A 25,763-nucleotide genomic window follows, 5' to 3' on the forward strand; every position below is an offset into this window, starting at 1 on the left:
AAAATTCACAAATATTATAATTTACTTAATTAATGTTTTGTGTTATTATTTAAATGAAAAAATTGTATTTCTTATTAAATTTCCTATTACATTAGTAGAAGTTTTCAAACATTTATACCTAGTACCTAATTCCGACAACGAAATTATTAATTCTTCCTCACACATGCAACCCAAAAAACTATCAATTTGAAGAAGAATAGTGTAAAATGGTCACTTTATATTTTGGCACTATGAAACATATATTTGAAAACAGCGATGAATGCACAATAAATTTAATGTATCGAGATGAAAAACATTTTAGGAAATGCAGAGATGTCCTAGCAACTGTTACACATAATATAGAGAAAAACAATGATGCAGATTAGTAATTCATACAGTTTTTGATTGGAACCAGCAACAAGAATCAAACTTCATTAGAGGAAATTTTATTTTAATTTTACCACACTGCAAATGCAAAATTATTGCATTGCAAATTTATTAACAAGGAAATAAATTATCAGAACATAAAAACATCTATAGAAAGAAAACCAATATCAACATCAAGGTAAACTACACCAATAACATTTGAACCATTGTACATCAAGAGCATTTATTTTGAAGAAACTTTAAGAATGAAAGATGAATAAGACCAAATGAAAAATATCTACATGAAGAGTATCATCACGAATCACAATAATATTTCATATATGTATGTTAATATCAGCCGGCAACTTATACTTCATCAAGCACTCATTATTTAATATTAAATATATTATAATTTGTCGATTATGTAATTCAAATAAAATTATATTATAATCAATATTATTATTGTAAAAGTTGATAAGAAACTTTTTTTTATAATATTTCATATTTGTATATGTTAATATCCGCCGGCAACTTATACTCCATCAAGCACTCATTATTTAGTATTAAATATATTATAATTTGTCAATTATGTAATTCAAATGAAATTATATTATAATCAATATTATTATTGTAAAAGTTGATAAGAAAGTTTTGTTTATAATAAATATGCTATCTGGAAAATTTCTCTAGAAACTATATTTTTATTTCTACATAAACAATAATCTGTTTCTGTTTATTATCATATGAAAATTTAGGGCTATGTGTTTTTAATTACAAATTATAAAAAAAAGAAATAAAACGAATTTTTAGGGTTGGAAAACCCTTACTACTTACAGATATGAAAAATAGGCGTTTGCCCATTATTAGTCATACTGATCGCGATTATAAATTTTCATAGAAATCGGTCAAATCGTTTCGGAGAAGTTTTGCGACGAACATTATGATATATATATATATATATATATATATATATATATTTGTATGTGCGTATAAAACATTTATTTATGAAACAGATCTTTTTAGCAACAATATATGCGAATGCTATCTGGCAATTCATGCTGTGATAAATATTTAACTTTTGTTTTTCTTAGAGCTCAAAATGACGAAGACGTTGGCATTAACCTTGAAATATATTACATTGCAAATTTTAAATAAACAAATATTCAGCTAATACTTCTTTATAAAATAGTGATGTGAGTCAAACGTTTTTCGAAATTGTGGAATCAATCAATCAAAATTAATTGCGGTTTATCTTAAAAATAAAATAAATTAGAAACAATTAAATAATTATTTATCACTTACCTGTAATTATAAGGTCTTTAAAAAAATTGAATGTAACGTACGGTTGTCCATTCTGATTGGATTTAAAGTTCAGGTTTGATACAAGAGGATAATCTAAAATATAAACATAACTGTAATTAAATATCATAACAAATCAAATATCTCACTTATTTGAATCCTTACTCAATTTTATTAATTCTAGATATTTGTTGCTTTGTCCATATATCAGTTTATTGTCTTCATTTAAATTTTTTTCTTTACTGACTAATGGTGTTTGTTGCCTCACTTCATTAGAAATTACTTCATTGGCAATATTAAATTTCCTAAGGGAATAAAAATTCAAATTAGAATGTAATTCATGGACAAACAAATAGTGAATTTTAAATTGACAACTTGTGTGATTGAACAATGGAATCTGTGACATTATATTATTGAGATCTGTGATATTATAATATATATATATATATATATATATATATATATATATATATATATATATTTAGAACGAAATATGTGTGCTATAAAATATATCGTAGCGTTTTTAGTTTATTAATAGTTGCTTCTACTTTTTTTTAAATGACAAATATTAAATACCAGAAAAATTTTATAGATTTAAATTTATATTAATTTCTATATTTTTCAAAATAAAATAAGTTAAATATTACACATTTTTATTCTATGGCATATGAAAAAATTAAACATTCAATAGGCAATATCTATCACTATTTTCTGTTTTACTAGTTTCTTTAGTTATGCTTTATAAATTAGTGTTTAAATGATTCATTCGGAACATATTCTTGAAGATCGCTATAATTGCATTCATTGTTTTTTTTTTAATGAAATTTGTAAGTAATTTTAGTTTCTATTACTTGTGAAGTTTGGCAAAATTTTATTTCTTGCTTTAAAAATATTATTGAAAGCTCTGCAACAAAAGAAAACCAATGTAATTCGATGGTTTTTTCATTAAACTTGTATTCACAAGTATTCTTTAAAAAAATTATTTAAAAGTTTTGTAAAAATTTCAGCGACAGGATTTAGAATCTAAATTTTAGACGTGTACATAAAACAAGACAGGCAGTGTGCGATGGACATCGTCATTTACATTTTTCCAAATTTGAACTTAATTTTTTTAATTTATATAATAATTATTTTTGTTTATCCTCTATTTCTGTATTAGCTATAGAGCATTATTTTCGATCACATGTGGTACAAGTTTTCTCTTAGCGGTACAAAATAAGTACTTAGTAGCACGTACATATCTATTATGCAGACTTTGGTCCTGTTAGCTTAAGAGAGGTTTTTGATATAATGATAGTTGACTACTACTTTTATTATCATAATTGATTAGTATTTTTGATCTACATACCTAGATATTTCCCAGGATTCTTGAAGTGTGGTTTCGACATCTTCGACATCTTCGCGACTATGTAATTTGTCAAAAAGCCTGTTCATGTAATTAGTATTGCGTGGTGAAGATTCTACATGATCTCGTCTAAATTGTATTACCTCAGGGATAATATTTGAATTTGTTGCATATATGGTATTTACTAGATATAGAAGTACTGCAGAACACAATAGGTCTGCATTGCTATGCTGAAAATTGTAATATATCGTTGTATTAGTGAACTATTTTTCAATGTCTGTTTTCATCTCTAGTATTTGGCACAAAATATCGTTTTTTAGATAGAATTTTAAAGCAAATAAATATTAGAGTTCGGCGTTTGTAAATGAATTTACAATATTAGAAGTTTTTGCCAAATCTAGAAATTATGCGAGATTTGCATTCTTAATATGTTTTATTTGATTTTTTTATAATTTATCACAATCGTACCCAACGTACACTTTTGAAAACAAATCATGATATTGACTGAACTGAATTATCTAAGCTAAAACTAATTGCTGGTAAATAACTACTAATATTCAATTTACACCAAAATAACAAACAAAGATATGAGTATACAATTAACAGTTCTTATTGAATGAATTTGAACATGGAAACATTCTTTTGACTCTTTAAAAGCGGTCTGCATATCATGTTGATGTAAGGTGCTGACTGAAAGCAATAATGGGAACTTATTGGAACGAACATACTTCGACTTTCTCAGTTTGGACCCTATCTCAAAATTAATATAGTTTAGCTGTTATAATAACTTTCACTACCATACTGTGGCACAACCGTACGCAGTCTACCCTACAATTGCTTTTAGTATAAATTTAGATTAATTTTTAATCATATAGAAATATTAAAACGTAAACCTATTTAATATATTTGGTCGTTATATTGTTAATGTTGAGAATTTTTATTTTAACAGAGATTACATGAAAATAATTCAAATATATTAGGCAATGCGATAATCATTTTTTGTTACTATGCTCTACCTCTTTGAGTTTTCGAATAGAGTCAGTGCGAGTAAACAAAATGTGAATGATGTTTCTTATAAAAACATAATGCAATAATTAAATGTTGGAACTATATTCTTATCGATCGTAGTTCACACCAAATATACATTTAGTAATTATAATATTAACTCCATCATTGAAATATTGAATAATAATAAACATTATGAAATAATGAACTGGAAATTAAAGTATTTTATCAACAATAGTTTTTTAATTTTTTTCACTAATAACAATGCATTGTGTGCTTCAGATATTACGACTTAATATAACAAATATAATACCTACTTACCATTCTTCTGCTTAATGTGGAACAGCTAAAATTTCAAATACAATCGATTATTTAATAAACAAAGCAAATGTTTTCGGAATAAGCAAACTATATGAAGTCGTTTCAGAAACAATACTGGTTATTCACACCCGTTCGTTCTTAAATATATATGTATTTGAAATAAAAATGAGAGATGCGTCAAAATTATGCGTCACATCGCCCGTTTTCTGTCGATAAGGAATAAAAGCTTCCACAAGTTCTTTTTAAAAAAAGTAAAACGGAATCATTGATAAAATGTTTTTTTTACATAAACCACCGAATGAATCACTCCTGATATACAACGTCATAAAACCAGTAAAGTTTGCTAGATGGCTATTTTCACTTCGAAACATAAAAATAAATAATGGATAGTACTAACCTAGGGCAGATTCGTGAGTTAAACTCCCCATTGCCATTTTATACCGCAGTGCCCGAACTGGGTTATTTTCATTTGGAACATATTTTTGATCTATATTTTTAAGTGAAAATTGATATCGCTACTGCATGTAAGCCGGAGCGGAGTTTATCATTTCACACTAGGTAGTGCGCTTAACCGTCACGCCATGGAGCACTTGGAAAAACTTTTCTATCTATATTTCCAAGTAAAATCTGATGTCACAATTGCTTCACATCAGGCTGTCTAATGCCAGTGTCGAACCTGAGACTACTGACTGAAATTCCATATGTCTAACTGCCAATTCACGGGGGATGTATAATTAAATATATTGTCTGACAAATATAAAAAAAACTGATGCTTTTATTTTTGTATCTATACTCTCTAGAAAAATGGTTTTGTCAACAACATTTTTAAAGTGTCAATCAAATTATCATTGTTTATTTAACAACAATTAAAATAAAATATTTGATAGAAAAATATTCAAATAAGTTGATCTTAAATTTGTTTGTGAAAAGGCTAAAATTTATAGCTAAATAATATTGAATAGCATCAATATCGTAACCCATTTTCACATTTTTACTACAATTTTCAACGTTAATATTTTAATTTAATATAGAAGAATTATAAAAAATGAAAGAAATATTTTATTATCATTAGAAGTTGTATATGCCATTGCTTTTTTGTTTTTTGAAAGACAATTCGTTTTTCACATTTTCTCTAGGACCAAAAATCTTCAACGATTGAGTTCTTCAATACGTCGACTATAAATATTCATGTTTTCTTTTTAAATTATTTACAATTGCTTGTATTTTTTTTAGAATCAACAACTGTATTGAAAATGAAAAGTATTGAATTTGTTGTAAAAATAAGATAAGTAAACAAGTTGATATATAAAAAGTTGAATTTATTACTATTACATAATTTTTAAATATACACAAAACAATGTTAAATCTTAATAAATTAGTTCTCTCGTACATAGTATTTCACTAATGATTTTATAAATATGTTTATGTAACGGAGAAAGAATTTATTGGTTCACAACATAATTAACTTAAAAATATTGTAATTAATTAGAAAAATTGAGTAGCACTACGTGCAGTTTCCTAGTATAATCTCTTCATGTCCACGAAGTTCTTGATTTAGTGTTCTGAGCAGTGGGTGCTTGCCGCAATCGCACCTGTTACGGAAATCGTCCAAATCCAAAGCCCAGACCATTCCTCCTCCAAGGCTCAAGTCTCTTATCAAAGCAGACTGAAGAAAATAAATATTATATATTACGTAACTGATAAATAAATTTGTATTCAACTTTACAGTTAATCCGCATAATCATATGTTTTCAGAGCAAATTCAGAAATTTGTGGGATTCTGCCATAAATTAGACCAAAGTTATGGCAAGGCTCCGTTACGTGGTGCTTTTCATACAAAATCGTACTAAATACCGTCAAAATCCAATGTATTGCAGTACGATCAGGCGTTTTACACATAAAATGTAACTTCACTCATATGTTATTAAACTATATTACAAAGATCCAGTTATGATAACATCTTTTGTTTTACATTTTTGCGTTTACCTAACCAAGATTAATGCGATTACCTAACCTAGATTATGTTTTCTGTCTAAAACGCCTGACTGCGCAGCAATAATATTGCTTTTACAAGTATTTAGTACGATTTTATGTGAAAACTGCTACATGACCCTAACCTTGCTATTCCAATGGTCTATTTTATGGCAGAATTGATCTCTTAGTGTGAATGTGCAATGTATTCTTTTTCTAAAATATAGTATTTCATTACGTGTGGTTTTAAGTTTTTGTTGTATTTTTTTAGAAATAAAAAGTATAAGTTCAGGAAGATATTAAACAATATGTTGAAAATGAATAAGTAGTTTAAACTGCTTTGGAAAATTTCAACATGAGGTTATAGAGACTAGCTGATGAAAACAAAAGTTCGTGAAAACTGATACAAATAACTCGAGAGATTAGAAAACTAAACAGTTGGTTAAAAAATATTGATCAATGCAATTACCAATTTACTACCAAATAAATTAAAAATAAATATTTACAACTTTGCTTACTTTTCTTTTTACTTCGTCTACGTCATCGTACGACACCCATTGATTGTCTTTATAAGCATAGGGTCCAATGCGCCCTTCAGGATCTCGTACTACATTCCAACCACTTTTGTGGACTTTTTCACAGATCTGAATTCAATTTAAATTTAGAATTTAGATAATTCAGCAATATGGAATTCAGTTTTTGGCACTTACCTCATAATAGGCAAGAAATCCGCCGGCTTTTGTAAATTCACCGGATTCTCCTCTTCCAGTACTTTCAGCGTTCAAGCCGTTATTGGAAGTATCGCTTAGGGTGAATGATTGTCCATACAAAGGTATTCCTGCAAAAAAAAAATATTGTCATCATACATCCTCAGAGTGATCAATTAACTGTTACATAGACTTAAAATAAATTTCTTACCCATGACCAATTTTCTGGACGGTGCACCTTGCTCGATCCAGTAGTTAACTGAAAAGTTTGCATTGAAATAGTCATATTTGTCTCCTGGATAGTAATACAACGGCGCAACATGACCGGTGTGCTTATCCCAATGTCCATGGTAATCGTAAGTCATGATGGCGATCCAGTCAAAATGAGATGCCAATTCAGCAACATTATATCCCGCGTCTATAACCATTTTACTTGGTGACACTGCGCTGGATAATAGCAGACCACGTGGTCTAAACATTTTCGAAAGTTCACGAACTAGAGCTGTGAATCCTTGCTTGTCAGAAGACGGACCTTTCTGGCAATTGACCTAAACGAATAATATTGATCCTGAATAATATTGTACACATATTTGCTCTTTTATTATATGCATCCATTATTGCAAGTGCCTGCCTATTAGTGGGTCATAAAATAATTAATAAATAATAGAATAATATATTTTGAAAATTAAACATAATTCCTTGCTGCTTTACCTTCAACGGTTATTACAATCTGAATATATATTTACAATTTTCTTGCAATTGAAAACATTATTAATAAGTGTTATTGTTATATTTTTTATCTATTATTATATAGCAAAAAAGTAGAGAACTAAATGGCTTGCAGGTTTTGTTTAATACCCCTGCTTTTAGAGATTGAAAAGTTTAAATAAAATGATTGCCTAATTTCGAGGCATTTGCTTTAGAATGTAGAGTATAAGCTGAAATTATTTCACTCATAAAATTATTTTAGGTGTAATAAATTTGTCGAAATATGCCTAATTTATATACTTTCTCCGACTTATGTAAACTAAAATTTCAAAAAATGTATAATACGTAAAATATAAACTTTAGTAGACAATCTCAAAATAATCTTTTAGATATTGATATAATACTTAGGTCTTTAGATTTAATCTTTTTGATTTGGAATATACAGCAATTTGTAAATCGTAATTTGGTGACACTGAATTTTATTAGCATATGACAGTCATTTTGATAAACATACCTGCCAACATACAGGGTATTCCCAATCTAAATCTAATCCATCAAATTTATATTTTTGTATAAATTCGATAACATTCGTAACAAATCTTTGCCGAGCCATGGCATTGTTCACCAAACGAGAATATTTGTCTCCCAGCGAATCGTTCCATCCTCCTATGGCTATGGACACTTTGATACCTTTAGCTCGAAGGGCGACTACTCTTTCATAGAATTCTAGAAAATTAAATCACAAATTATTTATTAACTTTATCGGTGTTAAATTCCTTTTTTTATTTGTCGAATTTGGTATGCAAAAGCAAAGTTATCAGGAAACAACGCCTTTTAAAGCAGGAATTTAAATGATAAAATTGAAAAAAAATCTTTGCTCACTGTTATCAAGGTCGGCCCATGTGTCATATGGTTTGATAGTTAAAGTTTCGGCATCCAGTACCGCAAATCCATAAATAATGTGAGTACATAAACTGTCATCAATATCGTCGGGTGTATACTTTCCATCACCCTGGCGGTACCAAGCCCAATTCGTGAAATAGCATACGACTTTAAAATTGCCTTCAACTTCTGGTTTAAACACAGGTTCTATAACTTCCATCTCCAAAGGCTTTTTGGTAGTTGATGTCGCGACGTGTTCGTTATCCATCTCAGGTTCATTTTCTTCTTCAATTATAGGCATTTCTTCATCTGGTTCTTCTACAAGCACTTGCTCTTCAATTTCGGATTCCACCTCATTTGTGCAATCTGTATTATGTGGCCAATCACAACGGTCATGGTTCCAATACAATCCCGGGGGACAACTTAACAACTGTTTTTATAAATTTTTAATAGAAATTAATAATAGTAATCTTGAAATATACTTTTAATTAATTTTTACTTCACTAAGTTAATTTTATACTTTATATATACTATAGAATTATAGCTTTATAATTGATTATTGCTGATATATTTCGAACACAAAGGTGTTAATAAAGTTAATTGCATTATTGGAGAGCATCACGTATTAGAGTGAAAAAAAGAAAATTGATTTCCTAAATATAACATAATATTGTGAAACGTCTTAGCATTCTCATTCAACTCGATTTAAAGATTTTTTGAAAAATAATCATAAAAATAAATATATCATAATTGAATGCTTATAAATCAATATTTTACACTTTAGTTCACATAATATGTCCAACAACTTATATATGTATAATATTTTAAAGTATTATTTATAACTATAAAATTATTAATAAAAGTTTACAAGTGTAGTTTTTCTATAAGCCAGAAGTATAAACTATTTTATGTAATGTAATTAGTATAGTATTGTTTTTATATAATTAATTTATTCAATATATAAACCCAATTAAAATATTTTGATATCATGCCCAATCATTAAATATTATATTGTATGTTTGTGATTTATGTATTTGGCAGAGAGCGATAATAATTGACCACATAAGGTTATAAATTTGTATCATTACTGATGGCGTCGATTAGTCAACGATTACTCATTTTGTAAAGATGATATATAAGTTTCGTTGAAATATAGTTGAATGCTGATAACAGCAGAAATAATATCACATTAATTTTTTTACAGATTTTGCTATGTACTTTTACAATGAATATTCCTACATTTGATTTCAATTGCTATACATACCCCTTCGTAACTGAGTTAATAAATTACTTACTTGTGGTGCGCCGAAGGTACAAAGGTAATATTTGTTGCAGTCAGTCGGATGAGGTGCAAAAACACGTCCTTTACATGCCTGAGATGCTCCAATAACTTCTACATCAGAAGCAGTCGTACCTGCATGAGGTGGGCGAGTAACTATGTCTGGTTTTCTGGTTGTTGTTGGCCTTTGCCAACCTTCTGTGGTTGTCGTAGGTCTTTGCCAAGATTGAGTGGTGGTTGTCGGCCTACTGGTCGTTGGCTTGTAAGATGAATCAATTTCTGTATTTGTTTCCAATTTGCATCTGGGTGCTGGGCCAGGGTACCCACGTAGCACGCGGTTTATTGTTCTCAACAATGGATATTCTTCACAATCGCATCTATTACGGAAGTCGTCGAGATCAAGCGCCCAAATCATGGCACCACCAAGCCCCATGGCACGAGTATATTCACTCTTATGACGAATCATATCAACATCGTCAAATGAGACCCATTGATCACGCAAATATGCGTAAGGACCCATGCGTCCTCTCCGATCGCGCTCGACATGCCAATGACGCTCTCTTATGTTTTTACATATCTAGAAAATATATAATTAGTACTTCCAACAAGTTATGTCACATTTTGCTAAATAAATATTTTTGTATTTAATAAATTATTTTATGATGATCAGTACATACAAAATGCGTGTATATGCTATAAAAAATACAATATATGAATTTAATTTTCAAATGGTAAAGCACGTATCGTGCCTTAAGGTAAATAGCTAAAAAAAATTGAAATTTTCTGATCAGATGTTTAGAAGCAAAGCTGTTTTTATGTTGTCAAACAAAAAAAAAGCTTTTATTAAACTACCTCGTAATAAGCCAGGAAACCTCTGGCTCTGGTTGCTTCACCGGCCTCGCCTCCACCATATGTCGGTGCATTCAATCCGTGATTTGCGTTATCTGCTAAAGAGAATGACTGACCATACATTGGCATTCCCATAATTATCTTTTTCCTATCTGCGCCTTGACTTAACCAATAGTTGATCGAAAAGTTTGCGTTGAATGTTAAATCGCTATCTTCCGGATGGGCATACATAGGAGCGACATGGCCAGTCTTTTTATCCCACTGTCCGTGGAAGTCATAGGTCATAACTGAGATCCAGTCGAATAATTTAGATAATTCTGCAACTTCGTAACCAGAATCTATAACTTTTTTAGCTGGCGAGACGGCGGTCGAGAGCAAAAGACCACGCGGTTTAAATGCGGCTGATAATTCACGCACCAATTCAGTAAAACCTTGTTTGTCTGATGCCGGACCTTTCTTACAATCCACCTTAAATATAAATATATAATTTGATATATAAACGGCAATTGAATAGTTGTAGATATTTTTGTCCTGATTCATACACATTTGTGAGTAATGAAAGCAGTTTATTTAAATATGAAGAGTACTAGAACCAAGATTACCAACATGAGATCATTTCTATTATAGTTTTTCTAACCGTAGATTGAATACATTTAGTCAAACCAATTTTGAAGTCATAAAAAATTTGCGTTAATTTATATACTGCTGTCACTTACTTGCCAACATACTGGGTATTCCCAGTCAAGATCCAATCCATCAAAGTCGTATCTTTCGATAAAGTCTGTGACGTGGTCTACGAATTTCTGGCGTGCTGAAGGATTATTAACTAATCTAGAATATTTATCTCCTTGCGAGTCGTTCCAGCCACCTATTGCCAATGTCACTTTGATACCCTTTGATTTCAGCGCCACAACTTTTTCGTAGAATTCTAATTGAATGGAACAAAGACACTGATTATTTTACATGAAAATTTGATTCTGCAAGATGATTCAGAAATTGAATGACTCGAGAATTTTTTTTTGACAACATTAGGAAAAATATACGGATGTTACTCTCATTTTTATTACATTTAGTATTTAATTCCAACTTACTGTTATCCAAATCAGCCCAAGAATCATGAGGTTTGATCGTAAGAGTGCCACTGTCTAAAACTGCAAATCCATAAACGACGTGCGTACATAAATCGCTATCAATATCAGAAGGAAGATATTTTCCTCCGCCCTGTCTATACCAAGCCCAATTTGTGAAATAGCACACTACTTTGAAATCCTCTTCCAGTCTTTGCTCGTCAAATGGTCGGGATGACATGGGTTTGCTAGGAACAATGACCGGTCTGGGTGTGGTAATGGCAGTGATAGCCTGAGAAGCTGGAAAAGAAAAAGAATTTATTTTATGCACTATACGTATGTGATCAAGAATACAATTTTTATTATATAAATTAGCAATAACATTGCTGAAATTCGTATAAAACTCCAACATACATTTCATTTTACAAATAATCTTGTTAATTCCGAATGTTTTCTAAAATACAAAAATTATTTCTTTCGTTTTGTATAAAAAAATCTATATCTTTCAAATTATTATTTTTTGCCATACATTATTTATCCAAATCATGGTCTCTAAATCATATAAAATCTCTCAAATTATATATCTTGAAACAAAACTTCTGTAACTCGATAACTTCGAAATTTAAAGTGTTTATTTATTTATTTATTCATAAGCAAGCCGTAATCAATAATAATAGATATTATTTCAGGCTCTTGCCAAGCTTGTTCATAATTAATATTAAAAGTATAGTAATTTTATAATAATCATAGTAGCTGCACGAATTTCGCTTCTGAAAAAAATAGCTAAAAAAGCATTCGAACATCAAATACAATGTTCATCATCAAGTTCATCATATTAAAGTCTATTTGACCACTAGTCAAGCTCAAAATTCTTGCACAAGGTTGAAAGTTATACTCATTCAAAACCGTAAAAATTCAAATTAATAAAATAGCAATAAAAAACATGGTTGCACAGGCGATCAAATGGTCAGACTACATAGATAAGGGATAAGGATTATGCAAGAAAATAGTTATTGAATTCAAAGTGAGAAAATTCAGTAATGTCATAAAAAGCTAATTCTTTAAAAAGTTTAATTAGGGAAGCATGAAATTTTTTGCTGCCTAAGTTTCGGATATTGAGTGGAAGTTTAAGCTGAATACCTAAGCCGTCGATCGCATGGAAAGAGCTGGCTAATTTATATGTGAGCGCCTTAGTAAGTTTGTGTCTAGTGTTGTAATTTGAGGAGGACAAAGCCATATCAAAAAGTTTCGAATTGTTTTTGATGAAAGATAATGTTACCAGCAGAAAAATGCATGGGACAGTTAGAATGTTGTGTTTTTTAAATATGGGTCTGCAGGAGGCTTTACTGGGCAAGGAAAAAATTATTCGTATAGCTCTTGTCCGAAGCTTAAATATTTTAATTAATTCGGATGAAAACCCCCAGAATTGGATGCCGTAGGATACGTGAGAATAAAAGTTGCTGTAATAAACTGAAAGTAAGCAATTTAAACCGAGTTTGGGTTTTAGGGTGCGCAACATGAAACATGTTCTAGATAAAGTTGGTGATAGTGAGATAGAGATATGATCAGACCACTTTACATACATAATCTTTTAGCTTACAGTCGTTTTGTTATGTCGTGCGAAATTTCGCTTTTCTGCAAACCAAAAATGATTTTCATTATTTAGTTGGCTACAGAGAACATCAGTTCAATTTTAGGCAAGAGAGAAGCTGAAACCCTTACCCGTTGCGAATACGATGTAAAATACAGAATCTGATATTTTGCAGAACCGTGAACAACAGCTTAGTCTGCTTTTTATAAAAAATCATTACTTTTATTATAAAATGTTTCATAAAAGCATAAAAGTTTGCATACATATTACTCAATTTAATTTTTGTCGGTGCTTTTAACGGTCGTCACTGCACTGTGTTTTAATTTCTCACAAATTGTGATCATCAAGCTTTATAGATCATACTATCACCTAATTATATATTCACTACTTTTTAGATCAAGTTTTTAGATCACACTATCACTTAATTATATTAATAATTAAGTGATATATTATCACTTAATATATATTCACTACTGGGCTACTCTAGAAAATAAGAATGTTATTATTTTTATCTTACGATCTTTGTCTTGCACGCCTGGTGGATCACGTAAAGTATTCCTGATCGCCCTGAGCAGTGGATGCGGTCCATCTCCGCAACGGTTCTTGAAGTCGTCTAGATCCAAAGCCCAGACCATACCACCTCCCAAACCAAGTTGACGAACCAATTGCGCCTTTCGTCGAAGAGTTTCCACATCGTCGTAGGAAACCCATTGATCGCCTTTGTAAGCATATGGACCCATTCGTTTGCCCGGATCCAATACCTCCGTCCAGCCACGGTTCTTTATTCTGTCGCATATCTATAATATTATTAGCAAGTGAAATATTAATTTATTAATAAGCGTACAAATACTTTGCGGTGTTTAACAAAAAAAATGAGTATAGATAGTTCAGCTGTTTAATTTGATGTCATTAGAATTATAAACACATTACCTCATAGTAAGCTAAGAATCCAGCAGCTTTTGTGAATTCTCCAGCTTTTCCGGGTCCTGGCGCCTTGGCGTTGAGTCCATTGGTTTTCGAATCTGCCAGTGTAAATGACTGCCCATATAATGGCATGCCCATTACAATTTTTCTAGGCGGAGCTCCTTGATCAATCCAATAATTAATTGAGAAGTTCTGGAAAATATCGTTGAATATTAATGGGTTATGTTTAAATAACGTACATTGAAGCAAGTGAGCTCAGCTTTACTGCATTTATTTTGCAAACGGAGAAAATTAAAAGTACCTAATGATTTATATTTTGAATAATATAATTATTTTCAATTTTAGCAGTTGAGCATATAAAATTTTAGCATATAAACACACCTACACACTTTTTCCAAATTTAGTCACATCTGATGAATGACTTGAATCGTCAATAAAACGTAAAATTAGTAAATCGGTAAGTTAAATATATATCATCATTCTATTACTGAATCATTTTGAAAACTGAATGTTTCACATTTGTCTATTTTATAGCTTCTAATGATATTATTTATTAAACAAAATATGTTTATGAGAGATGGTTAAAACATGTTCAGTTCTGTACACTGTGTTGATGGAATACACAGGACGGCTTTTAATAAATATTTACCAAATATTTTACAATTAATAATGCTTTTAAGAAAGCATGATGAATTTGTTGCTCTATTCTTAATCATATTTTCAATAGCGTATTAAATCTCTATTGAAAAAAGTTTTCGATTTTCATAATTATCCAATATTATTGCACAGATGTAAAACGTATGTATATTTTCATAGCCCGGATAGAAACTTCACACACAGATGATTTAGGTATATATTTGGATCAAAAGTATATAATTTGGATCATCATTAATTGTAAAGTGACAAAAAACCGAATATTGTTTTCGGAACTAATTTACTTACGGCGTTGAAGAAATCAACATCATCATCAGGATGATAGAACAGGGGTGCTACGTGACCGGTCTTCTTATCCCATTGCCCGTGGAAGTCGTAAGTCATGACTGCAATCCAATCGAAGTAGGTAGCCAATTTAGCCACTTCGTATCCGGCGTCTATTACAGTTTTGCTCGGTGAAACGGCAGTTGAAAGCAACCATCCTCGTGGTTTAAACACGGCGGACAATTCCCGTACTAAAGCGGTAAAACCTTGTTTATCGGATGCAGGACCCTTCTTGCAGTCGACCTGTAAATAAGAGATGAGATATAAATATATAATAACAATCAACTGTTTTAGTAATTTTTAAGTTTTTTTTATTTTCTGTGAAAAGCAAGCAAAGCTGTGAATACTCATAATTTATGATCGAGCAGGCTTTAAAGAGCCGAGTAGATCAAAATAATTAAACATTACTAATCATTGTAGCAGGCTAATTTAAAGTTAATTACACGTTCTAGAACTACAATTCAATATCACCCAAGATAAGTCCACCATAAAATAAGGAACAGAAATGTTATGATTTGTTGTTCTCATCATAAAATTAATGTCATCGTACGTACTTGCCAACAAACAGGGTATTCCCAATCCAAATCTAAACCGTCAAATCCGTGTTTCTCGATGAAATTTGTAACATGACTGACAAATTTTTCTCGAGCTGTTGGGCTGTTTACTAGACGAGAATACTTGTCTCCCATAGAATCATTCCATCCACCCAAAGCAATTGATACATTAACTCCCTTCTCTTTCATTGCGACCACACGAGCATAGAATTCTGAAAGAAAATATACATTACAATATTATATTTCATATTATATCAAATGATTATGAAACTTGCACTTGCTTATAATTAATAAAGTAAATGCATTGACTCTTTAACAAATATGTTCTACACATGTCTCCACATATTTCTAATAATTAATGATTACATTAATCTAAATATAATTATAATTGAATAATTTTATGAAATTAATTACAATCGAAATGGTTTCTGAGAATCGAACTTTTAATATTTTAATAAAGAAAGTCAAGAGCGAGTCGAATAATATTTGAAGAAATTTAGGCTTTAATGAGTTTGTCAATATTTAATATATTTATTACAAAAGTTCACACTCAAATTGATTAATTTTTTCTAATTAATTTACATTAGACCTAGGCATTAATTTTAGTTAGACCATTCATCGTATGACTTACTATTATCATAGTCGGCCCAGGAATCGTGTGCCTTGATAGTCAAAGTAGAATAGTCCAGAACAGCAAATCCGTAAACAATATGCGTGCAGAGCTGTGGATCTATATCTTCTGGTAAATACCGGCCAATACCTTTGCGATACCATGCCCAGTTTGTGAAGTAGCAAACCATTTTAAAATGACCTGATAGAGGCTCCAATGGTACGGGGGTTGTAGTCGGTACTGGTTTACTTGTAGTTGTGGGTGCCGTTGTGGGTTTGGGTCTCCGTGTAGTTGTTGGACGATAGCTAGGAGATGAACCCTCTACAAAAGCTGGTTGTTCCTCATCGTGTTCTTCACATTTAGCGTTTTTCGGCCAATCACAAATGCCTTGTCTTTGGTTCCAATGCAAACCTTAAAAACAAATTATTTTTTTAATAAAAAAGTTACACATATTCTTTGTTCATTAAATGATTTATGGTAAAAAATAAAGATCATGGGTCATGTATAATATAATTAATCTGATCATATGGTTTTTGATTTGTTAATGTATAGGCAATAGATATATCTTGGAATATTTATCAGATTAGATATAGATTAATATAGATATGAAATTTTATCGCAGTCTTGTCGGCGTTTTACTAAAATATACGATTTTACTTAAGACGTAAAAATGTCTGATGCTATAACATGAAAATAAAATATGCTAAAGCCTTTAATCTTTTTTCTTTTTATCAAAAACAATTTATAGTACGTGCATCACTTTAGAACTATTTGCATGGTACATTTTCTTTATTGGCCTTTATGATTAATTGTATGTATAACAGAAATAACTATATAAATTATTGAATGGTAATGTAATGAAGACATACCAGGAGCACAACTAGCTGACTCCAATCTTCCCCATTGGCATAAGAGATATTGGGTACAGTCTCCTGGATACGGATGATGCTCGTTACCATCGCATTCAGAATCTTCTTCTACAGTTTTTGTACCTTTGAAGACAATGTATATTTATTATTTAGTACACAAATGCACACATCGATCAATAATATATAATAATAATAATAATAATAATAATATATATATATATATATATATATATATATATATATATATATATATATATATATATATGTATATATATATATATATATATATATATATATATATATGTTATCAATCGCTACTTCAGCAAACATTTTTGTCATAAATATATTACCAAAAATTGACGTCACAAGCAATTGTCTATATTGCTTGTATTCAATAATTCAAATGTCAATGCAAATAAATCATTTTACTAACAATTGAATCAATAAATCGAATACTACTATTGAGTTGTTTTCCAACATGTCATTATAATATACAATGTCCCTGTTACGGCTGACAATTGTAAATCAACAAATTTCGCTATGCTATAGGAAATCTTGTACTAAGCATTTTTCATTTCATATCAAAATGAACTATTCGTTGTTCTATTAAATATTTTCTATTCTCACCAAAGTAGACAGCGTGGCGTTTTCTGTGTCGTTTTTTGCATGAAACATTATCCGCGAAGTCGCACATACCGCCGTCGGCATCGCTCCACAAAAGTCCGGGGGCACAAGACTGCTGCAGAAGATGACCATTAACGCAGATGTAGAACATGTCGCATTGTTCGTGAGGATAGTATTCTCCTGGTATGCATTTCGAAGGAGAGCTAATTTGAAATTAAAAGATAATTATTATTCTAATATAACATGGATTTAAATTACCTATTATTTTCTTTTGTAATTGTTGTTCAAATTCGAATAGTTAAACTTATGTGAAATCTCGTCTTCCCATGAGTCAATTTTGTTGCTGCCTTAAGGACCGGTTATTTTTGGACATATTAAATCGTTAAAAAATACATTTCTCAGTATTAATATAATTTAGGACAAATTAAGTAAGTGCTCAAGATATATTGGATAAGTTAAACTTAATATCGTTAAGAGTGGTCTATTATAAATATTTTGCTATGATTTTTCTCAATGCCCTAAAATTTGTTGGGCAACATAGACTGTTCTCGACCATCTATTCTATGATTAGTGTAATAACAGTAAATTGAATTGGAGATTTAGGAAGTAATATTTTGTATAAAGTGCTGCAACAATTGGAAACCTTATATTCAATATGTTACATTATTTAATTTTATATTAAAAATGTTTTATATTTACTTCAAATATTAAATATGTTATCATGGGCGTAGCGTCGTGGGGCTCCTCGTATGATAATTTTTTGGAAGGCTCTCACCAAAAGCAAAAATTTATCACAAAATAAAACAATGCTAACAAATAAAAAAAAATTATATATTATCAATACTTATCAGTCACTTTTCCACAATTATAAATAGATGCTAACTAGATTCGAATAAGGTTTAACCTGATATTGACTACAACCTGATTCCTATTTGCATCGTAAAATTTATTATCAGATTCCTTATAAGATTCCTAAAACATTTCCATTATACCACAATCATTTACGTTTCTGATAGATTTTTATTAGTACCTTACCGGTTATTCAGAAGATTTTTACAAGACTCCCATAAGGTCTAGAAAAGATTCCAGGTCGATTAATTTAATTTGTGATTTGTAAAAAACAAACAAAAATTGGAAAGATTTTACTGAATTTTGCTTAGACACATTGGGGGCCTCAGTGACCCGGAAAATAATACTTCTCTAACATTATTTTCTTCGAAAATTTAGTTAGTGTAAAGTTTTCATGATTAATTCCCCTTTTGTGAAATAACAAACTAATGTTTGCTTACTCACGTTAGGGCTCCACTGATTCAGAGGTAGCTACGTACCTGTATATTATATTTTTTTATTGTGAATTTAGACAATTAACTATTTTTTTTCAGGCGGACGATAATTTCGTGATAAAGGAATGCTTTACTATTTAAGCACTTATGCATGTTTTGCTTAGGCTTTTTAAATTTCTTGAAATTTCATATAACCAACCTACTTCATGTTCTACATTCAATAGAATATTGAATATACCATCAATAATGGTACCATTAACTTCACTTGTTTTAATTTACGGTTCAAAATATAGCATCTTTTTTTAAATCATGTCAATATCAACTTATGCATCAATATATATATATATATATTTGTTATTAGTAGCTTACTCTTGGTTGGGTCTTCTAGTTGTGGTCCTCTTGGTAGGCCATGTCGTAGCCGTAACATCAGCAGCAACAGTAGTGCTGCGCGTCGGTCTTCTTGTGGGTCTCTTGGTTGTGGGCCTAGCAGTTGTAGTCGTCGTTGTAGTTGTGGTGGGTGCGGCGGTTGTGGTAACAGTAGTAGTTCTTCTTGTGGTTGTTCTGGTGGGCCTTGGAGGTCTGGTCGGTTTTTGAGATGTGTAGTCGTCATCAACAATTGGTTCTATATGATACAGAAATTATTATAAACAGTAAAAATCAAGTTAGAACGTGTTGGACATGATAAAAAGGACAAAAATAAACAAGTATTGAGTAAAGAAAAAAAACTTTTAAAAATCAAATATATGGAAGCAATATTTATATACGCTCAAAGAGTATTTCCGATGCGATATGTGAGTTTCATTCAGTGAAAATCCCTAATATAAAAACATTAAATGAATTAATGAATCAGTGTATCTTTACTGATTCTGTTATATTTTTGTTATTTTCTTAAGGTATCATAATCAACTCACTTTTGGTAGTAGTTTGTGGACTGTATGGTTTGCATTTAGCATTAGCAGGCCAATCACAGCCGGCAGTTTGCCGATTGTAGTGAAGTCCTCCTGCACAAGATTCACGTTTTAGTTGACCCAGAACACATCTGTAATATTTAGAGCAATCTTTGTGATCTGGCAATTGTGTTCCGGGGGAGCAGCTTTGGCCAACCGTTGGCGCCGCAGGATCTGCTTGCTCTAATAATAAATACTTTGTTTTAAATATACAAATATATCGTTTAGTATTAATGGAAATAAATTCTTATTAAATGGTTTTAATATGCTACTTTCTGCTAATATAAGTATAAACTTCTTACATACTCTTTCATATGTAGATTTTATGTTTTCCACAATGTGGAAAATCAATCAAATATATGATAACAAAATAATTATCGAATAAAAAACATAGTAGATGATGTAATTGTTTCACATGTCTTATATCATAATTAATTCTGGCATTATTAGAATCTCCTATATCATAATTAATTCTGGATTTGAAATTGATATAATATTAAAAAAAAATTGTATTGTGCTTATTCATTCGTACCGCTTTCGGTGGCTGGTCTACGAGTAGTAGTTGGTTTCCTCGTGGTTGTAGGCCTTCTCGTGGTAGTCGTTGGCCGTCGGGAAGTGGTGTCAGTTGGCGGTCTATGAGTGGTCGAACTGGCAGCCGTTGTAGGTTTTGGACTCCAACTTGGCCAAGTGGTAGATGAAGGTTTTCCAGAAGATGGTGTAGTGTGATCGTGCTGGGGAGCTCCCGAGTCGGCAGCGGTTGTCAGCACTGGCGCTGCTGGTGTAACCGGTGCGGCTGGTTTCGAACAATCACCGCCGCTAGGTGCGGCTCCTATAAAAAATGCATTTAATAAATCGATGATGTTAAGAAAAGACAATTTGCTGTACAATTTGCACTATATATATTTACTGTTATGCCAAAATTGTTATGAGCAATATATACGCAGTGGCATATTTTAGAGTGGATTATATTATTGCATCATAAGCTCACCTTGTAAACGTCCTAAAGCTCTATTTAACGCTCTTAACAAAGGGAATGGCTCCAAACAGCATTTGTTGTTGAAGTCATCCAGATCTATTGTCCAAGCAGCTGCTCCAGCTAATCCGTTACTTACGATATAGTCAGCCTTGGCCATAACTGAAGCAGGATCTTCATAACCTACCTGGAACATAAATTTTATCAAGTTTCATGCGTAATTCTATTTGCAACGAATAAATAAAACAAATAATTAAAATGGTATTGATATATAATGAAAAGAAAAATAGATAAATTACTCCACTAGTTAAACTATTTCATTTTTTTAAAGCAATCATATTAAATACGTGTCAATAATTTCATGTCCTTGTCAAATATTTCAACTAAAAATTTATTTCCATTTGACATACCCATTGGTCTCTGTTGGAGGCATGCGGACTGCCGTCGACGCGCTCGACTGTCCATCGCTGGTTGCGCACTCGGTGACAAATCTCATAGTACGAAAGCATTCCTGGTTGTCTCGTGAATTCGCCTGCTTCCCCAGGTCCTGCTGCTGCGGATCCTTCACTGCGACCACTGCTTGATGATCCTGTAATTTAAAGAATAATTTTAATATTTATGTTATTACATAGGGGGAAGTCCCGTAACGCCGGACGGCAGCAAGAACCGGACACTCTATTTAACCCATTTGCATCACACAGAAAAGTTAAAAAATCGTTCTTATCACCAAATATTTTTTTATTGTATTTAACTAAAAATGTTTTCAATTGTTAAAAATAAAAGCAATATTACATAAATAAAGAAATTTTACTTCATAATAGATTAATAATTATGAGAGGAATGAAATCTAATTATTTTGCACAACATGATAGTGCGTGAAATGATCAATGCATGATGCCACATGGCAATTATCACATTGATAAAATGTCTCTTTTCTTTCTTTCTGATAAAAAAACTACACAGCGTTTGCGAGGTTTCTTTGGTGAATTCGTTGGGTGATAAATGCCCAAGGGCAATGTGAGCATACGTATATGCGGGCTCTGGTGATAGTGGCCAGGCAAAATGCGCGCATATGTGCGCTTTTGATGCAAATGGGTTGAGACGCATTATTTAAGCGAGTATAAATCTTTTCATTTCAAAATACAAGTGAAATGGGTATGGGAGGCACACAGGTACAGGATCACGCGCCTAGCCTCGCCTGTGACGCACACGGCCACGGCGAGAGCAACCCTTTGCTGTTTTAGGCACAAAATCACAGCGTCACCTAAATATCAATGGAAGTAATTCTAGTATATTTATGCATTTACATTTGAGTGGCATAAAAGTAGTACTTGATTGTTATCCGTAAAATGATAGAATAATATTAGATATTTTAAACAATTTTAGTAGGTACCACCAAATGAACGAACATGCCTGTCTTTTAGCACCGGACACTAAGTCGTCCCTTGTGAGAATTTGCGTAATTTATTCCAAGTAATTAATTTTGTTCTGTATGAGTGCTAACGGTCACTACATATCCCCATTTTTCGTATTTCTTAGTTAAAAAATGAAAAGCTTATGGCGAATGCACCAGCTGAAAGCATCGGTGTGGCCCAGGCAAAAGGGTGGATGAATAGTGATTTTTTTGCAATATCTTAGAATATTCGTCAAAGACACATGTGCAGACATTCCAGAGTGCGAAGATGGCTTTATATGTGATCAATGCAGGTTATTTTGAAATGTCCGGTACTAGGTGCCACTGTTTTAAATCATATTTTTTGATACCTAAGTTTGGATGATAGTATTAATTACTTTTAGCGAAGATTGCGGTTTTGTTAATTTAGTTTGATTTCTAAACATAATTATCTAACATAAATCATAATTTAATAAACATTACGTGAAATATATTTTGAGTTATTTATAAATAACATTAGGTGTCCGCCACTTGGGGACTTCCCCCAACGTTTGTATACGCTAATAATGGAATGTGTTAAATATTGTTTCTAATAATTTAGTATTTAACATAATTCATATAGTCTTTATCAAAAGGGACGATAATGGAATAAAACTAAAAATGACGAGATGTGGATAAGATACTGACAAAATTCTTTATACTTCATACTCACAACGTACTATATTTTTTGTAAAATATATATATATATATATATATATATATATATATATATATATATATAACTGTAAAATATAACTACAAATATGGAAGCTAGGGCCTATCTGTAACGGGAGTAATTAGTAACAGTCGTTTTTTATACGGTTCTTTAACGATATTAAAATATTTCTTTGTCTCGCTAAGGTGATCGTATTAAACGTTGCGTCATTTATTTTGTTTAATATGAAATTGTACCATCACAAAATCTTGGTTTGCGTCATCATTATCGATTAATTTTAAATTTTGTATAACTTATTTTCTTAAAAATTATCAATGTTTGATAATAATATTTAACAATTTTTCTGATTTCTAATAAATTAATAAATAGAGTCCCTATATAAAATTTCCATGTCACAATACTTTACAGATTTTATAAAATTTTATCATTGCGATCAGTATGACTGAGAGTCGGCCTACATCTATTTTTCTTATTCCTAAGTTGTACGGATTGGTCACCTTTGAGTGTCTTTTTTCAATTGTGCGACCAACAATTTTTATTTCATTTTTTTATAATTCATAATTATAATACACGTGCAACCTTAAATTTTCACTCTCTTACCACAAACCCCTATTTCGTAAAAGCCATTTTAGTAATCTAATCATTTTACATCTCGAGTGCTGTCAATGAATGTTTTTGACTTAATTTTAGTTAAGATTTTTTTTGAATTTATGAAAACGCTTAAATATTACTTGAAAAAAAATATTTTTTTCAGGGCATTTCAATCCGGGAGTATAGTTAATAATTTCGGTTCATATAGACTCGAGATACATACTGGGTAACATTTTTCTATATGAAAGATAGATTTCTATTCAATAATAATATTATGTATCGAGAACATAAGTACTTTAATACAAAATTGTAAATGATTACGATTTTTATAATTTATAAAATAATGAATTGAGTTTGATTTTCGGTCATTTTTAATTGCATTAGAAGCTCAACTACGTTCAAGACTCAAACTATTTACGCAAATTTATTACATACTAAATTGTTGTCTTTTTGTGAAATATCCTCATTTTAATCACATTGAACGTACATTTTATAAAGTAACTTCATATTTTAAAATTCGAATGATTATAATCAATATAAGATAATTAAATCTTCACTTATACTATGTACTTATATTATCTTACCGCTATCTCTCGCCAAGGTGAAGCTCTGTCCATAAAACGGCACCCCGAGCAGCATCTTGTCTCGCGCCGCTCCGCGTTGCGTGAGGTACTCTATCGTGTAATTCGTGTTATACTGCGGGTGCGTGTCTTGTTCGCGACCGTACAAGGGAGCCACGTGCCCAGTACGACTTTCCCAGCTTCCGTGATAATCGTAGGCCATCACCGACATGTAGTCAACGGCTTTGGAGATGCCCCGTAAGTCGTATGCGGACGTTATGACCTAACGGTTAATTAAAAGTTTGTTCTATGACATTTATTTTAGATTTTACTTGAAATTATAACTATGTAGTGTTTGAACCACAAATAGGGTAATGCGGAGCACAAAGATCCAATTTGACTTAATTAATTTGATCCAATTATATTATAAAAACCAAATGAATTATATCACACCAAATAACACATATCAAACAAACAACTATCTGATTATTTTCAGTAAAACTCCCAGCTAATTTAATATTGTAACTAGTGGGGCGCATGGCATCGTGCCTTAAGCCAAATTGCTGGAACTTCCCGTACCAAAAATTATTTTCATTTTAAAAGTATAACATTTTTGAAAAAAAATTACTCTGAAACTATAAATTTTTGATAAAAATTTACTTTTTTTTGAAAAAAAGACTTTTTGAAATATTTTGGAAATTCTGAACTTTTTTTCAAAGCAATCGTACTGCTTTAACTGCATAGAGACGAAATGTCAAAGCGCGTAAGCGCCGCGTCGCCGTCTAACGGATAAGCATTGGTACGGAACCCATATGAATGTAAACAAAATTTATACTTATTGTTAAAATCTCTATAAAATATCTGATAATTTGATGTGCATATGTCTAATGAAGATTTTGACCGCTAAATGGCATTTTTTTTACTTTTTTCGTTAGATCTCCGAAACCGCTAGACCTACCCTCATGAAAATATGATCAGTTCTTCATCTTGTTAATACAAATAAAATGTTTTTGAATTATTCAAATCGAACGCTCTGTTCTCTTGAAAACTGAGTTATCACTTTAGGCACTTTTTGCCCCATATCTACGAAACGACTAGACCTGCCTTCAGTCTCTTTATCAATACGAATCGAATGTTTTTGAATTATTCAAATCGCTTCATCCGTGTTCCCGAAATCGTCGACGAAAATTTGTATCCAAACACACATACACACGCGCACACACATACACACACATACACACACATGCACACACATACATCCATTTTTTTCTAAGGTATGCCAAAATATTCAGAAACCTCTAAAACGTAAAGATATATAAAAATTTTTATTTTTGATATTTTTGCGATTACTATAACTTACCCTACGGGAAGTT

The 25,763-nt window shown here is 31.2% G+C and overlaps 1 protein-coding gene across 1 annotated transcript in view; it reads right to left on the reverse strand.

The window, feature by feature from the left end:
* Nucleotides 1–5,819: 5,819 nt before the first annotated feature.
* The window catches only part of LOC113375429 (probable chitinase 10), an 85,161-nt gene continuing 65,217 nt past the window's right edge, over nt 5,820–25,763 (reverse strand). The window contains exons 8-31 of the mRNA XM_026615368.1: nt 24,415–24,673; nt 21,542–21,720; nt 21,147–21,318; nt 20,691–20,984; nt 20,123–20,341; nt 19,581–19,833; nt 17,932–18,131; nt 17,305–17,427; nt 16,457–16,846; nt 15,826–16,037; nt 15,236–15,514; nt 14,300–14,485; nt 13,887–14,166; nt 11,803–12,078; nt 11,428–11,639; nt 10,715–11,179; nt 9,879–10,439; nt 8,924–9,013; nt 8,584–8,836; nt 8,216–8,427; nt 7,205–7,541; nt 6,997–7,124; nt 6,805–6,930; nt 5,820–5,981 (exon numbers count right to left, since the gene is read on the reverse strand). Of these exons, the coding sequence (XP_026471153.1) occupies nt 5,820–5,981; nt 6,805–6,930; nt 6,997–7,124; nt 7,205–7,541; nt 8,216–8,427; nt 8,584–8,836; nt 8,924–9,013; nt 9,879–10,439; nt 10,715–11,179; nt 11,428–11,639; nt 11,803–12,078; nt 13,887–14,166; nt 14,300–14,485; nt 15,236–15,514; nt 15,826–16,037; nt 16,457–16,846; nt 17,305–17,427; nt 17,932–18,131; nt 19,581–19,833; nt 20,123–20,341; nt 20,691–20,984; nt 21,147–21,318; nt 21,542–21,720; nt 24,415–24,673 (5,868 nt within the window). The remainder of the gene's footprint in view (nt 5,982–6,804; nt 6,931–6,996; nt 7,125–7,204; nt 7,542–8,215; nt 8,428–8,583; nt 8,837–8,923; nt 9,014–9,878; nt 10,440–10,714; nt 11,180–11,427; nt 11,640–11,802; nt 12,079–13,886; nt 14,167–14,299; nt 14,486–15,235; nt 15,515–15,825; nt 16,038–16,456; nt 16,847–17,304; nt 17,428–17,931; nt 18,132–19,580; nt 19,834–20,122; nt 20,342–20,690; nt 20,985–21,146; nt 21,319–21,541; nt 21,721–24,414; nt 24,674–25,763) is intronic.

This window comes from Ctenocephalides felis, unplaced genomic scaffold (genome assembly GCF_003426905.1).
Source record: "Ctenocephalides felis isolate EL2017-DRISC unplaced genomic scaffold, ASM342690v1 CF-g0.4_SCAFFOLD_01886, whole genome shotgun sequence".
In the NCBI taxonomy this organism is placed as follows: Eukaryota; Metazoa; Arthropoda; class Insecta; order Siphonaptera; family Pulicidae; genus Ctenocephalides; species Ctenocephalides felis.